Consider the following 17,214-nt stretch of genomic DNA (forward strand, 5'->3'; position numbering starts at 1 on the left):
AATGTCAAGCAAAATTGAGCTTTCTGCGGCTAACGGCTTGTTACTCAAAGGTATAATTTACCCTGTAAACTTTAGGAATTCGAGACCTTTTCCCATTTTTGCGCAACTTTTCCTGACCAGTCTCCTGTGGTGAGGGTCCTTATCTATGTTAGAAATCGTGTTCCTTTCGCAAGAGATGAAAAAGAACATTTTCAGGGCTAGGAGAAATGTGATCGTACTATGTGGTAATAACAAAAAGTTTTGACATGATATAAGGTATTTTTACATAGATTTAATACGACATGAATCAGGACTTTGAAATTATGATGTGCTAAGCAAGAAAACGTCCTAATAAGGATTGCACTAATATGGTTTCACTGTAGGTTTGTAAGTGCCAGAGATGAGCAAAGCAACTCCGAGTCTTGCTGATATGATAATGGGTCCCGGGCTTGTAACTCAGTACAAAACAAATACTGTCAGGACTGGTATGCTTGAAGGAATACATGCTTATTTATCACTGATACCGAGTTCTTGTCCACCGAAACTTGAAACGATTCTGTGTCTCCTGAGAAAGTCTCTATTCTAATAGTAGCAAGCTTAAGTTTGGGAGTAGCTGCGGGTGACTTAGTAGTTAAGCAAGCATGTGCGTTCTGCAAATTCTTTGTTTTTATAAGTTTATTAGCCTTCAGCATCGTATGTTTAGCACTGTCTTACGTAATTTTCACAAACGTGTGTATCCTAGTCATTGTTGTCGTTCTCAATCAGATCGTGTATAGCATCATCTAGAACAATTAAGCTCTGATAACTTTCTTGAAGGCGTTCCAAGCAGTGTTCTATATTGTCCAGCGCCAAAGTTTCGCTGAAATCATTTATCTGTTTGGCAAAACGTGTAATGTTTGAATGCTGATTAGTGTGCTTCCGTTTTAGCTTGTCAAGCGAGGGCTGAGACGTTCTTTCTTGTTAGTGAATTTCCTCATGACGTCTCCAGTTGTCTGAAAGTTTTCTTATATAGTTACACTAATGTTCAAGAGATAGCACCATTTATCACCCTGTCATTGTTAGAGTCTCCTAGAGATTATGTCCTCTTTGCAGGTTATATGACAACAACATGGTGGCTAAAATACATCGCACTGAAGGTACTGTAGTAACTTGAGGTGATTAAAAATCAAGGAGCACTCAACCGTGAATAAAAGTCAAATGTTTAGTGTTCTAACAGAATTCAGAATGGTGTAAGTGTCGTCTAAATACTTATCTGCCATGGTGAAACGTAAGTTGACAGATGGGCCAATAACTTCAGTTTCACAAGTCTTTCACTCATCACCTTTCATATTGCATCTTTCACAAGATTAATAATTCTGGTATGTTTTCTTCTCCTGTATTCCCGTGTTTTCAGCAGCATGGTATGTTTTATGGGTGTTAATTGAAACACGTGCTTGTTACAAAACTTGCAGATCGTGGATTATTTCTTCTCATAAATATACAATAATCAAGGGTCAACTGTTTCGTCACTATTAACATCAACTATCAACATACAAAACTAAAATTCTCTCTTTGGTACAATCTTCAACTCGTATCAGCACTTAGGTATTTTCTTCCAACAAAGCCATGGACTCTTGTACAATATCGTAGGCATATAACATGAGGTGCATATATCTAATCTGGTTAAGTTTGCCTTACAGCACTGCAGATGGTGATATAACTTCTAAATTAATATATTTGAAACAAACTTGAAAGCACAGGTTATTTCACTGTTGATAGCTGTACATTCAGTTCTACTGTGTTCATTAAAGGTAGATGGCATCAAGAGAGTTGGCTGCACTGTTCGAGCCATGTAGTTAATTAGCTTGCATTTAGGAGATAGTGGGTTCAAACCTTACTGTCGGCTACCTTGAAAATGACATAGATGTTGATTCCCATAGGGAACCTGATATATTTGTCCCAAATGAGTGAATTTGTAATACCAAATTTATAATACCAAATATTTCAGGTTCCCTATGGGAATCAACATCTATGTCATCTGATGGCCAGGCAGGCATGAATTTTTGGAAATGAGACAAAGTCTTTTATAGTGCATTGGCAGTGCCGGTGGCTACAAATAGCATACACAGTGGCCTCCACGGTATGCACTAGCCATGTGTCTTGGTGGGTGTGCTATTTACCAACTGAGCCCAATTTGGCACACTGGGGCGAAACGCTGGCAACCAGGAATGAGTTTGACACCAGGCAAATGCTGGAGCTGTACGTTAAGGCCACAGCCACTTTTCTTCCATTTCTAGCTCTTTCCTGTCCCATCTTCACCATAAAACCTGAGTTATGTTAAAAGAATCCACAAACAAAAAACAAAGTAATGAAGCAGCTAGATGGGACATCAGTCCGACTCGTCTTCAAATGGAAAGCTTGTAGATGTAGATGTAGGTGTCTGCACCTAGGTTGTTTTGTATAATACTGAAGAAATTTGATGAACCATGGATTTGTGTGGATTGTAAGCTCACCATTGTGGTATGAGTGAATGGATGGTTGGATGAATGAAAGCTTATTTTGCCATTGTCAACATCCTGGAAGGGATTTTAATATTGATTTTGTTCTCATTTTAAGGAGCAAGCAGTCATGACCATAAGGCTTCTCAGTTCAGTAAACTCTATTTGGGGCCGATAACCTTCGATGTTAGGTCCCTTTAAACAACAAGCATCATCATCATCATCATCAAACTCTATTTGTCATCCCTAATACTGTACAGTACGGTATATATATAGGCCTATATTTACATACACTTCCATTTTTATTTGATCTATGTACAATTCACTTCATTATGCTATGAACTTGTTTTACTAGGTAAAACTACAGTCACTCGTATTGTGGCAGAAAAGATGAGAGCTAACTGTTTGAGCACTCCTCCCAATAGCCTACTGCATCTGAGAAAGAAATTTGATCAATTTGGTCCTTGTAAGCGACGGGCTTTTTATGCACTTGGAAATTATGCTGCAGCCTTGGAGGTAGAGGACACATGTAAAAGGAAGCCAGTTGTGATGGACAGGTATGTAGTAAATCACTAGTGTTACTTACTGTACAGTAGTTTTGTTTGGAACCATTAGTTACCAAAGGTGTGTATTATTTAAACATTCTTTTGCTTTGTGAATTTCTGTTCTGGTGGTAGCAGTAATTGTTTTAAGGGGCAATACACTATGAATATCAGATAGATTGTCCTGCTCTAGGATGTTTACCGTATTTAAGCGAATAATCCCTGCTGCCGAATAATCCCCGCATCCTAATTTTAGGAAGGCTTATTTTGAAAAAAAAAAACAAACTAAAATTCCTTCCATGGAAAGAGTAACGTAGGCATAAACAAACATTTCATATCACTCCGTGAGATCCACATGGTCTTGACGCAAATATGAACATGTAAATTTACGGATATAGCAGCTATGGCTGAGATGATAAAAATACATTATCACTGCTAGGAAATATATTTGTCATGAAAATTAGATAGTAGGTTTACTTACGTGACAGATATTTAATTAATCTGTACTTGCAATAGGCTCAATTCCCTGTAGATCGGAAGATTCATTGTCTCTTACATCACTAGCATCCTCTCCTAAATGACTTAAAAATTTGTCACACTCGACGTCTAAAACGCTTCTCACACGCAGTCTCTTTTTACTCAGATAGTAATACGACTGGTGGTGGATAATTCTTTTTGTGCAGTGTGAACACTTGAAAAAGACACACTGGAGAATTTGTATGTTAGTTTTGCGATACAGTAAAATCCTTGTTAATTCGAAGTCTTAGGAACACAGAAATCAGATTTCGAATTAACTGCCAACTTGTAATTAAGAAAACTAGGTGAGCCTGGAGCTTGTTGCCAACCTTGACACAAATAAAACCCACACCCCAATTTCGTGACTCATTTAAAAAAAGAAATATGCAGGGATTATTCACATAAATACAGTATTTTCCTTATAACTTTCCTTCACTTTCTTCACTCCTTTTCATAAATGTCTCAATACCATGAAGGGGCTAAATTAAGTGTCTGTTTCACACAGTAGATGTGCAGCTGTGTCATCTTGATGGGAAATGAACTACACCTGCATGCAATAATGGTATACATGGTAATGCTGTTGAAATAATTAACATTGTGTTCCCGTGGTGCAGGTATAGTGGCTCTGGACCTATCAGATGCATAGCTCTGCATGACATTGTTGGATATTCGATTAAATACCTTGCAGCTTTAGATCAGACTATTGGAGTTTGTACACCACTAGTCTGTTGAAGCTATTAAGGATGCTACAGCCATACAGAGAGTTTGAGAAAGATTCCGTTATTGGCATGTGAAAGTGTTATGGATCGTTCTTGATAATTCCATGATCAGAGGCATGCAGCATTTCTGTTGTCTGGAGAAAGGCTCAAAGAAGGATGTACTACATATAGAGAATGCTCTGATGTCTATTGATAAATTCTAGAGAGAATCTTCATCATACAAGGATGTCAATGATTGGCTGTTGGCCAGTCTGCTGCTTCATTTGCTGTGTAGGCCCTATTAATTCAGCATTAGTGATTGTGCTATCTAATGTTACCCTGTATGGTGGTATTGGGTGGCCGTCATCCTTTCCAAGTGCTACTACTGACAAACCATTGCAATCAATGGTACAATCACTACAATGGTGTATCAGATGGGATCACTGGAAGGAGGAATAACAGAATATTGTGTTGGGTGATGAACATTTAGTTAAACATGATGGCCACATACTCATTAGTCAATAGCTTTATGAGTGGCATCAGGACTGTATTAACACAAGGCATTTCATACCAAAGCAAAGAATTATGGTCTGGGGTGCTGTTGGGTAAGACAACAAAACACCAATAGGGCTTCTATTCCTGTAGGTTGACACCAGTATATATTTAAGCAAGACAATGCAGTGACCACATACTTTCGTAAAAGATTATGTTGTTTCACTTTCTTGTCATGGCCTGTAAGATCTTCACATTTTAACATTTTGAAACATAATCATGGAGCATGCAACCATTGCACTTTAATTGCTTATGAACTTCGAACGTGGGGAAACAGTGAATGGGTGGCTGTTCCTAAGAGCATTATTAAAATATTATTTGAATCAATGCCCAGATGAATAAAGCAGGTTGTACATGCTAGGGATGGAAAATGACATTTATAGATTTTTTTCTCCACATCTTGAATGTAGGACAGTGAAATGTTAACAATGAATTCAGTATCAGTAGAGGGCATCATCTTCCCTCTCTTCCTTCTCCCCTCATCTATGTTAGTTCCATTATTGTTATAGGTATCATTCCTTTGTAACTATGCTGGTATTAGTCAGCTCATGAACATATCACAAAAAGTAAATACAGTATTAAGTTCCATCCAAAATCCAGAAATGATAAACATGAACTTTACTTTATCAAAAGTTGGACCTTGAGGTTTATTGACAATCATCAAGGCCAACCACACTGGGAACTGTAATCATCTTAAAACAAAACAAACTTCAACTCATGCAATATTGGTATACATGGTAAAGCTGTAGTTCTCACAGAATATGGGCCCTGTTAGTTTGAACTCGAGTTACTGATTTCATTATTGATGGTGAGTGTGCAAGGCCAGCAGACCTGACGAGCAGCGCACAAGTGCAGGGGAAGTGTAGGGGGAGCACTCAAGGCCAGGCTAACGGACATGACAGTTTTTCAAATATAATAGAAAGATATGATTAACACATTTATAGATATGATTGTATTTCTTTTGCTGACAGAGCGCGCCTTCTACAGATACTGTTCAGTAAGATTATTATTTACTCAGTGAACAAAGTTGTCACTTTTCATATTCTTTACTTGATCTTCACATTATTTTTCTTTAATATAATTAACTAGGTTATAATCAGGAAGATCATCTGCAAATGTACATCATGGAGGTGCATTATGTGCACATCTAAAGCAGGAAATATAGTAGGAGGTTAGGAAAGCACACAAATAAGGAGCAAATTTTTCTTTTTACGGCTTGCGTACTTTCATACGTTTTAATCATCTGGACTGGCCGTTTTTCACTAATTTTTGAACTTTTTTTCAATTTCACATTATTTGAGTTGATACTTTGTGCTTCATATCTGTAAAACCATAATAGTACTGATTCATACCTTCTCGTAGAAATAGTGGATTGAAATCGGTAGGTTTTTCATTTTGTTAAAAAGTTCATCGTAAAACCATACCTGCCAACCCTTCCGATTTACGCGGAAACTTTACATTTTTTAACTCTTCTTCCGGTTTTCCGATTTATTTTTACTTCTTTCTTTCTTTTTGACCAATATAACCTCCAGTATGGTCAATACTCTTCCCCTAGGATAAATTCTTATGTGCTTGTGTAATTTATGCAACCTCATTTTTAAGCGTATTTATTTGATGCTTTATTTGGTGAGTGCATCATCCGTCGCCTTCGTGTATCATATTTCCTGCTCACTACAACAGCGTGTGTAGTGTTCAGCTGGGAATTTGGGACGGCAATCATCCTACAAGCCAGAGAAGCTAGTGCGCACTAGCGACCGCTGGCGACTCCATTAATCGGGACGAAAGAGTGAGTTTGTTATTGTGTGGTTCGCGCACTCGTTATTGTGCGTAATTTCGTTGGTGTTGTAGGCCACATGTTTTTTCTTGCGGTTCTGTGCTTTTCCCCTGTTGAAGTCTTATGTTAATAATGTACGAGACATATTGATCTGTTTTGTATGGGGTGTGGTAGTTTTGCGTATTTTAGTGCTTTTGTGTTCATTCTTAGTTTGTAATTTTAATGGCTTGAATGTATTTGAGAGAGTTGTGTCAGGAAACTATGTGTCGGTGTGATATAAATATCTCGCATGGAGGGAAGACTGATATTGTAGCTCACAGTGTCACACAAAAACACAAAGATAGTGCTAGCTGTCTCGAGAGGAACAAAAATTAAGTAATTTTTTTGTAGGCGGGAAGAAAGATGATGCAGTCACTCGAGCAGAATGTTTGTTCACGGCGTTCATTGTCGAACATAACTTTGCATTGTCTTGTTCTGATCACGCAGGAACATTTTTCAGAAAGATTTTCCCAGATTCAGACATTACCAAGAAGTATGCGTGTGCTAGAACAAAAACATCTGCCATAATTAATGAAATGGCCCGTGATGCAGAGAGTAAGGTGATTCAAACTGTAAAGACTGAACTTTTTGCGATTTCAACTGATGGTAGCAATGGTAACGATAGTAAGCTCTATCCTATCGTTGTCTCGTTTTTCAACAAAGAATTGATAACGATTGAAAATCGTTCGGTATCCATGGAAAATTTGGAAGGCAGCTCTACTGGCATTAATATTGCTAATTTGCTGCTGGATGTTCTGAAAAGATATGACGTTCTGATGGCAAACTGTATAGCTTTCAGCACAGATAATGCTCCTGTTATAATTGGAAGAAAAGATGGTGTTGCTGCTCAACAGTGCGAAAACATAATGATTATGGGGTGCCCATGTCATTTGATTAATTTGGCTGCCATGAAGGGTGCAGACTCCCTTCCTGTCAAAATTGATGAGATGCTAATTGATATTATTTAGACAAAAACTCGAAGAGAAAACGTCTCAAAATGTATCAAGCTTTATACAAAACTGATGTTAGAAAAATATTACAGCAAGCGTGTACATGCTTGTTATCCTTGAGGAAATGTTTGGAAAGATTGATTTTAGAGTGGGAGCCACTGCAAAGGTTTTTTAAAGATGTGGTACAATGGTCCAGTGGCACAGACACATCTCTGAAGTATTTCCAAATTCCCAAGCTAAGGGCACATGAAGATACAGAAATGGAATGTGGTCCTTGTGTCAGTAGAGTACAAGACCATACAAGACCAAGCTTCTGTTATTTCTGGAAAAAGGAAGGCGGAGAGTAGTTCATCTCCATCTGTGAAGAAAAAAAAAGAGCCTAATTGCACTGCCAGTATTTCATGAGAGGAAAGACTATTTCTTTTTCTGTCTTCAAACTTTAATAAAGCATTTTGCTCATTTCTGGCATTTATCATTCCTACTTTTGAGAAAACTAATAAAGTTCTTCAGTCGCAAGCACCTCACATTCATTTCCTAAGATTTATGCTGACTGATATGTTGAAGGACATCCTGTGTAGGTTTGTTAAGCCAGTGGTTTTAAAAATATATCCTACAGTTTTAGAAGTGGTCTATCACACGAGAGAGAATCAGAAAGCTGATGGTGATTTAGTAATCGGCTGCTCAACATCTCATCTTGTAGAAAATCTGGCACCTGAGGAGAAGAAAAACTTTTATTTGCACATCAGAAACTATTTTATTGCTGTTTGTGATCATACTACTATTAAATTTAATTTGAATAGTGATATTTTTGTTAATGCTCAAGTATCTCAGATAAATTCTTTGCAGACTTCTTCCTTCAATGCCATAAGGTATTTTGTTTCCAAGTTTCCTGTTATATTGCCAGTGAAAGATGGTGAAGATGACCAAGAAGCAATGGATGCATTACAGTGCCAGTTTTGTGCTCTCCAAGTTGAGGATTTATCATCGTCTGTTGTGCAAGAAGGAGGAGTAGATTGTTCTTGGTCTGCTATAGGGGATATACAGGGTGGAGATGGGTGTTTCAAATATGATAGAATCACAAAAGTAATGCTCTCAGTATTGACAATCCCACACAGTAGTGCCGATTGTGATTGTTCAGCCAGGTAAAAAAGATGGAGAAACAATTCCGATCACCTCTGAATGATGAAAATCTCAGTAAACTATTAGTGATCAAATCAAGTCTAAGTGGAAAGTTTCATGAGCAGCAGTATGGCAGTACATTGTTAAAGAGGGAAAAGTTAGCTGCCAGTTCAATGCTAAACAAGTAAACACAGCAGTCTCTGTCACCTACATGTATATATTTTTCTCCATTTGGTAAGCTGTAGTCAGTTCTTAACTTTTCTGTCTAAATGTCACTATTTGTATGTATGTGTCATAAATGAGAATGGTTATTTGGTTCATTTTCTTGTAATGATTTTAATGTTTTCTTAGTTTAAGATTTTCAACGTAATGGTCAATTCACATTGTAACTGTAGATACAGTAAAACCCCGTTTATCCAAAATAAACTGGGTGGAGCCACTTCAGTTGACACGTTTTTTCGGATGACACATGGTAAATATTTTCGGAAGTTAAATGTCGAAAAAAATGCATAAACTCTGTTAAGCAAAGGTGCATGCTGTATATTAACATAAAAAATGTTTACATAATATCCCTCATTGCATAAAATTAGTGATTTTCTTCTGAATATTTTTGGTGCAGCTCTGTCGTGCAGCTATGTCACGCCACCGTTTAATCAACCGTACATCAGCTGGTGTAGATTCATTGCTTTGTTCAACAAAGTGCAAAGCAATCTGAAATAATGAAAAAAATGTTTTGTTACTACAGAACTGAATACTGTATACAGTAATTTTATTACAGTACTGTAATTAAAATGTATGGTACTGTATTTTAATAAAAATTTGAAATCAATCTTACCTCCTATCCATTAATTCCATCATCTGATGTAACTGAATTCTCAGAACTGCTATTGTCACGATTGGAGTCATCTGCATAATCTTCCTGATCAATAATACAGTAGTAGTAGTAATAATAATAATAATAATAATAATAATAATAATAATAATAATAATAATAATAATAATAATAATTCCTGCTTGTTCAAGAAAATTTTATCATGGAACGAACTAGAGGGTAAGAAACTGTTTTGTTTTATGCTACACGTGCATTCTGGCATAAGTCATAATATAAAAATAGGGTTTGCGTAGTAGTTCTCAGCACATATAGCAAGAGAATTACTAATATAGATGGCTAAGAACGAGAGGGTAAAAACAAAATAAAATACAATTTTGCAAGAGCATTTCGGTTAAGCGGAGTTCTACTGTATGTATGCCTTTTATCATGTCCTCTTTTTACCGAGATCATGGCGCAATATACTTGATGAAATCAAAGAATGAAGCAGTCTTCCTTTTTTTGATTTCTGAAAGTTGGCAGGTATGGAAAAACCTTAACTAATAAAATATGGCTGATACTGAGTTTATTTGGTTTTTATGCCATTCAGAATTTTTGTATAAGAGATACATCTACATAATAATTAGTACATAAATATTGTGTGTCATCTCGTAGGTCTGTTCAGTTGCTATAAATCACACTGTTGTTCAGTCTGTATTTGTGTACAGCTGCCATTTCGTGCTTACTGATGTCGAGTTGATACAGCTCTGAAATGATTTGAAAGGAAGAATATGACATGTAGATCTATAGTTTCCTGCCATGTATATTTTTTTGATAACTATATGATCCAAATCTTGTACTGCAGTGTCGATCAGTGCACATAGTACGTTTGTTTCATAGTAACAACGATAAAAACCGAAGAACGTACCCCCTGCAGGCTTTGTTCTCCACAATACTCCCTATGGGTGGGGGACACGGATGAATAATACACCCATGGTATCCCCTGCCTGAGGCGACTAAAAGGGGGGACCAAGGGATGATTGAATTAGAACCATGAGACTACTTGTAATTAGTACCACCACACGGGGAACACCATGGGTCGCTTTTACTTGCGCTTAGTACCACTATGTTAGGTACAAAATAGGTTTGTGATTAGTAGCAACAGAGTGCGCCGTCGGCTTTTACAGTACCTGTGATTAGTACCACTATATGAGGAACACCACGGCATAGTACGAGTCCCTATGGTTAGTACACTTATGTGATGAACACCATAGGTTTTCGTTGCCTGTAAATGGTGCCACAATGTGCAAAACACCACAGGTCTGTGTTACATTTGCGAATTTCATTACCTGTGAGTAGTACCATAATGTGTGGAATACCGCGAGTCTACGCTACTTTTGATTAGTACCGCAACATAACAATTACCATGGTTCTACTTTCTTAGTGATAAGTACCATTATGAGGGGCCGATGACTTCGATTTTGGACCCCCCTTTAGACTACAAGCATCATCGATTCAGTATTGTACTCTAGAAGCAGTCCCTTGGTTAGTAATACTGTTGTTTTACGTCAGTTTCTGTCAATGTGAGGCATTGCAGGTCGGATCAACTGATTGTTTTAAATTCATATCCATACATTCATTCTTCATCCTCACATTTTGAATTCAGGTCAGTGGAGGATTTTGGACTTTTAATTTGTCATTACATTTTGTCTCATTTCATACCATTAGGAGCCAATGATGTAGATGTTAGGCCCCTTTAAACAACAATCATCATAATCATCATCATTGTTCTCCAGAATAAATTACACAGCCCGTGCGGCGTACGGCCTTCGACCTCAATGTGTTAAACAATGTCTGTGTTCTGTGATTGTTTTCCAAATATACTCTAAGAGTTAATTATATTTGGAACATTCCTTTTTCAGGTTCTGGCACAGCACTGCTGCATATGGCATTGCTGAAGAGCTGGATAGGCACAATGGCTTGGCTGCTTTGCCTCCTCCTGGAAATGCTCTGTATAACTGGCCTTGGGACCTGATTAAACCAGACTGTGTTTTCCTACTGACAGTGAGTGAAGAAACTAGGAACAAACGTCTTGGTCATCGTGACATTGCCATAACTGAAGAAGAAAAGAAATTGACTGATAATTCCAGTTTCAGAGCCCTGTAAGTGTCTGTCAGCATGTAAATATTTGAAATATATTTAACCATGTATGATTATCAAAGAAGAGTCTTCTTTTGTTAAAGTAGATAATAACAAGATACATAACTAAACAAGAAATTTGGAGAACTGGGAATACATTTGTAATTTTGAATTAAGAAATAGTCTGAAATATTATACGATACCAGTACACTTAAAACAAGAATGTAAACCAAACCTATGACTGTATTTCTTATTTAATGGAGGGGGAATTTCTGCATATACTGTTCAGTAAGATTATTGTTTACATTCTTTACTTGGTCTTCATATTTTTGTTTAATATAATTTATTTACTAGGTTATAATCAGGAACATCATCTGCAAATGCATTTTATGGAAGTGCATTTTATGCATATCTAAAGCAGGAAATGTAGGAGAATAATCACAATGGAAAGGTTAGTGTGGGCATAGGTAACTATAGGAAAGGTAGAGAGGACCAGGACAAAGTCCACATCAAAGACCTTGATCATATTACTTGTGCTGATACATGTTTGATTTGTGACTATATTAATGTATTGCATCTCTTTTGTAATGTGATTTTATTGTTTGTTTGATTTTAGGAAAAGATTCATTACCGTACCAGTGATTTCTGACTTCTTTTTTTTTTAGTTTGTTGGAGGCTTATAAACGAATGGATAATCCGCCTCTCACCATGATAGATGCCAATCAAGAGCTTGAAGCTGTTGTTAATGATATTGTGAAGCATTTGTCAGACTGTTCACTGTTGCCTGTCAATGAAGAGTCTTCTTGATGGCTGTGAGTGATTGGTTCTGGTGTGTTCTCACTTACACCGATAGAAATGGGATTGGTAGAGACTCGGCATTGATATTTAAATCTAATCAGAACTGGTATCGTTTAGTTAGAAGGGTGAAGGTCCATTTTCATTTTACTGTAGATGAGCCTAACATACATTTTTTATGTCATCTTAATTAGTTTGCAATGAATATGGTTGTAATTATTAATTATTTTATAGAATTCAATTTGAGAATTACATGACTTGGAGATGGAATCAGTATGATTTCACTTAATTTAATTTTTAATGGAAAAATTATCTGGATCTTCTTGGTACTGTATCTCACTTTTTGATTAGCGTGGGTGAGAGGTATAATGTGTAGACTCACAGATTTGAATGATGATATTATTAGACCTGTTTCATTAGAGTTTAATATGAACTGTGCAGCCAGTGTATTATCTTCAATTGCAGCACAACTATTCATTTCTAAATCATTGCCAGGAGAGAAAGCTACTAAAGCAATACAAGAAAATGCTCAAATCTGATAATATGGTTTTTTATTTGAATTAAACAGAATCAGTATTAATTTTGAAAGTAGGGATGGAAAGGTACAAACAAGTGACAAATCAAGTCGTGTATAGAAAGGAACATGAATAGAAACACATAATATCCATCATTCTATATATGACTTAGTTTCGAAAGTAGTATCAATGCTATCAGTACCTGTTAACATTTTTGTTACTGCTGCTGTTATATTCATAGTCTGGGAATATCTTAGTCAGCAACATCAAATGACTGAAACTTGACTGATAACATGTGTAGTAGCTGTAATTATTCAGGTATAGGCTTAGGTTTGGGTTCACTGACATGGGAGACTTGGGAGAATGGAGACGAATTGCTTCACCAAGTGGTAAATTCTGAGCTCTCAGTGGAGAGATGAGATGGAATGACACTAATAGACTAATAAGTATGTGTGGTGTTTTTAAAAATAGGAAAGATCACAATATGAAAATAAAGTTGGAATTCAAGAGGATGTATTAGGGCAAATATTATTTTATAGGAAGGGGAGTTAGGGATAGAAATAATTTACCAAGGGAGATGTTCAATAAATTTCCAAATTCTTTGCAATTATTTCAGAAAAGACTAGGAAAATAACAGATGGGGTATCTGCCACCTGGGCAACTGCCCTAAATGCAGGTCATTGGTGGATTGATTGACTGACTGATTGATTGATTGATTGATTGATTGATTGATTGAACTAATGTCATATCATATTACCAAAATAAATTATGTTAAAAATTATGGAATAAGGTTCCCACTATCATTATTTGTTTTGATGCGTGAATATTCCAATTAGTGCAGACTTCTTAATCTAGATGCTTTTCCATCTGAATTGTGCTGATAAAGTTGACAATGTAAAACTGTACTGTACATTCTTTTGATAGGTAAATCACATGAATCTTACCTTGTATTACCGGTACTTGTTTGAGTGTGTTCTGTTCACTGCCAATGCTAGCGACCCACCAACCCACCCCAAATAATACATTAACTTTTATAGCAAAATATTGTAAATACCGGGCAAGTTGACCGTGCAGTTAGGGGCGCACAGCTGTGAGCTTACATCTGGGAGATAGTGGGTTTGAATCCCACTGTCGGAAGCCCTGAAGATGGTTTTCCGTGGTTTCCCATTTTTACACCAGGCAAATGCTCGGGCTGTACCTTAATTAAGGCCATGGCCACTCCTCCCCACTCCTAGGCCTTTCCTATTCCATCGTTTCCATAAGACCTATCTGTGTCAGAGCAACATAAAGCAAATTTTAAAAAAATAAATAAATTATAAGACATTTGACATCTTTCATTCCACCCATGTCAACAATCATTCCCGTTGGCTGAAATTTATAACTGGGATGAGGATTTGTACATAATATCAAGCTGTGAAATACTACTACTTACCACATGGCCTCATCTATACATATATATGTAGCAAAAATAGGCAACATATGTATTGAAATACATATTATCAGAAAGAATGTGGGCAGATTGAGGTTAGGTTTGTAGTGAAGATCTAAAACATGCCAGATATAACCTTGTTAGTTATTTGCTTACAGAAATCATTACATTGTGTTATAGCATGCCAAGGGAATGTAAAATTATTATACTTAAATTATTTGATGTGCAGCAGAGAACTAAGTATTTTGTTAGATACTTGGGGATCAACGAATATTGCTGGCGAGACACTGTCACTTTGTAAGCTGAAAATAACCTGTCTGCATTGCAAGATGTTGCTGGAGCAAATTTTGAGAGATGGAACTTTCCTGGGATGTTATCCGCAGGATGATCTTGTTTTTCTCCATTCAGGATCTGGTAGACTGCAATGAAAGTGGAATATTCTGGGTTTTTTTTCCCATAACTCCATCAAATTTTATGCAGCATCTTCTGTCCAATATCCCTATGTACTGCACTGTCTCGTGTTACACTCTTGAAAATGTCCATACAACGAATGTATCACCATTAACATCATCATATCTTGTCACTTCATATGAACACTGTGGAGGGGTTTGGAATTAAATCCAAGCCTTTTGCATGCAATCTAGTGATTAGAAATAGCATACCACTGCGTGTTCCACTCTGCCAGTCATTATTCTGATGACATTTTCTTTTTTCCACCAATGGGACTCAAACTGGCTAACCGTGGTGTCAAACCAGTAGTGTCTTGATGCCTTGATGATTATGACCACCAGGCAGGCTTCGGTTTGTCATAATTATAATAGAATACAGTTGTGTACTGTAATTAATGATTTTGTAGTCCTTGTAAAGCTTATTAGTTAGCAGCATAGTTATCATAATGTCTAGCCAGGATTTATATATAGGTCATTTGGAGTCCCCACAAATAGACTGTAACAAGGTTACTGAGGACGTTGTATTTACTCTATTGATTCTTATGTGCAGTTTGATTTTTGAGACAAAACTTGACTGATAAAAGTGCACTCACAATCCACCAACTTAAAGTTTACACTTAACCATTCTTCTTCTCTCTGGCTTTCCCCCCCAGTTTATTGGAATCAGCACTTGATTAGTAATAGCCCAGTTTTATGGCTGGATGTCCCTGTTGCCAACCCTATGTGGTGATGGATGTATTCACTGTTCTGTACTCCTGTGGTGATTGGTAGTTTGATGTACTGTATGTAGACGAAAAGTAGTGTAAGGTGAACACCAACACTCACTTCCCAAGCCAGAGGAATTATCCATATGCAGTTAAAATCCCCTGTCTGTCTGGGAATCAAACTTTGGGCCCTCTGAACTAAATGCCAGGATGCTGACTGCTCAACGAAGGAAAGCATTACTCATTGTAAATGTTATACACCCACTTTGCTGCACTACACTTCAGTTTATTCAATTGTTACACTTGCTTTTGTTTTCCTCTTCATTACTGGTTTTAAATGCACTTTCATGGTTTGTGTGTGTTAAAATAGAACATGTATTACTCTTGGTCGTAAGGTGAATGCAAACAGCTTGGCCATACCAGCTACAACATGAGTGATTTATGTTGGTAGTTGTGATGAAGCTGACTGCCTGTAAACTTCTGCTGTAGGCTACAGTAATCAAACTATCAGCAGTCACATGAAACTGCATGCTCACTTTTTTATGTTTTCAAAATATTTTACACTGTCCTAGCATACATTTCAATCTTTATGAGCAGCTCCAAAAATACACATCACAGTCTGTAGTAGTTTTTAAACATTTCTGTTTTTTAGAATGTATGGTATGTATTAGAATCAATAATGTTTTAGGTTTTGAAAGGGACATTATTTAGCTTTAGTGCCTCAGAACTGAAAATTATGTTAAACAAATTAAAACCAAAACTGTAATCATTAATTTATTTTGTGGTAGCTGTTGTGGTGGTAGAGGGTAAAATTGTTAAGTGGGACATTTTCAAGTCTTTTTGTTTATTGTCCCATTCATGTATGAACTCTGGAACTATTCATTGTTATACATTTGTTGGTTTAGTGTAAAATACCTAAGAGAAAATAATGTTTGCAATTTAATTTTTGTATCTAATGTCTTTTCTGTATGAAGAGTAAAATATTTTGTTGTGTTCTATCACATTTCTTCCCTATTTTGTTATAAGATCCATTTAGAACTAGTTATATAATATTTTAGCATTGTTTTAGAATTACAAAAAAAGTAATGATTAAAAAATGTTGATTTGATAGTGGTAAGGCTGGATTGTACAAATAAAAGTAGGAAGTTATTTCCATGTACTGTAGGTGACTCATCTTACACATTATTGAATTGATTAAAAAATGAATATATTCTTGTACTTTAGTTTTGAATACCTGCTTGTTTGAATTTATATATTTAGCTGAGTTATTATTAAAGAGAAACAATAGTAAGTAAATTATTATTTCATGTTAATGACTCGTGCTCTGATAACATTACTAATTTTGTAGAGTGAAAAAGAGCTAAGCAAGCGAGCTGACTATGTGGTTTGGGCCGTGCAGATTGTAGATATAAGCTTTTGAGACTGATGTCGCAGATCTCGAGACTCTTGCAAGAATCTCGAGACCAATTCCCTGTGCTGTGATCTGTGCCATGTCCCAGTAGCCACGGATGTAAACTTGATAGTATACCATAAGCAGTTATTGTGTCCGGCTCCATGGCTAAATGGCTAGTGTGCTGTCCTTTGGTCACAGGGGTCCTGGGTTCGATTCTCGGCAGGGTCGGGAATTTTAACCATCATTGGTTAATTTCGCTGACACGGGGGATGGTTGTATGTGTGGTCTTCATCATCATTTCATCCTCATCACAATGCACAGGTCAAAATCAAAAAA

General features: G+C 36.7%; 1 protein-coding gene across 3 annotated transcripts in view; it reads left to right on the top strand.

Moving 5' to 3' along the window:
* The window catches only part of LOC136875624 (UMP-CMP kinase 2, mitochondrial), a 36,900-nt gene extending 20,119 nt beyond the window's left edge, over window positions 1-16,781 (top strand). For all 3 annotated transcript variants that reach the window (XM_067149164.2, XM_068228352.1, XM_067149163.2), the window contains exons 4-6: window positions 2,812-3,013; window positions 11,377-11,616; window positions 12,259-16,781. In XM_067149164.2, coding sequence (XP_067005265.2) covers window positions 2,812-3,013; window positions 11,377-11,616; window positions 12,259-12,400 — 584 coding nt within the window. In that variant the 3' untranslated portion in view covers window positions 12,401-16,781. The remainder of the gene's footprint in view (window positions 1-2,811; window positions 3,014-11,376; window positions 11,617-12,258) is intronic.
* Window positions 16,782-17,214: the final 433 nt, after the last annotated feature.

This window comes from Anabrus simplex, chromosome 6 (assembly GCF_040414725.1).
Source record: "Anabrus simplex isolate iqAnaSimp1 chromosome 6, ASM4041472v1, whole genome shotgun sequence".
NCBI classification, from domain to species: Eukaryota; Metazoa; Arthropoda; class Insecta; order Orthoptera; family Tettigoniidae; genus Anabrus; species Anabrus simplex.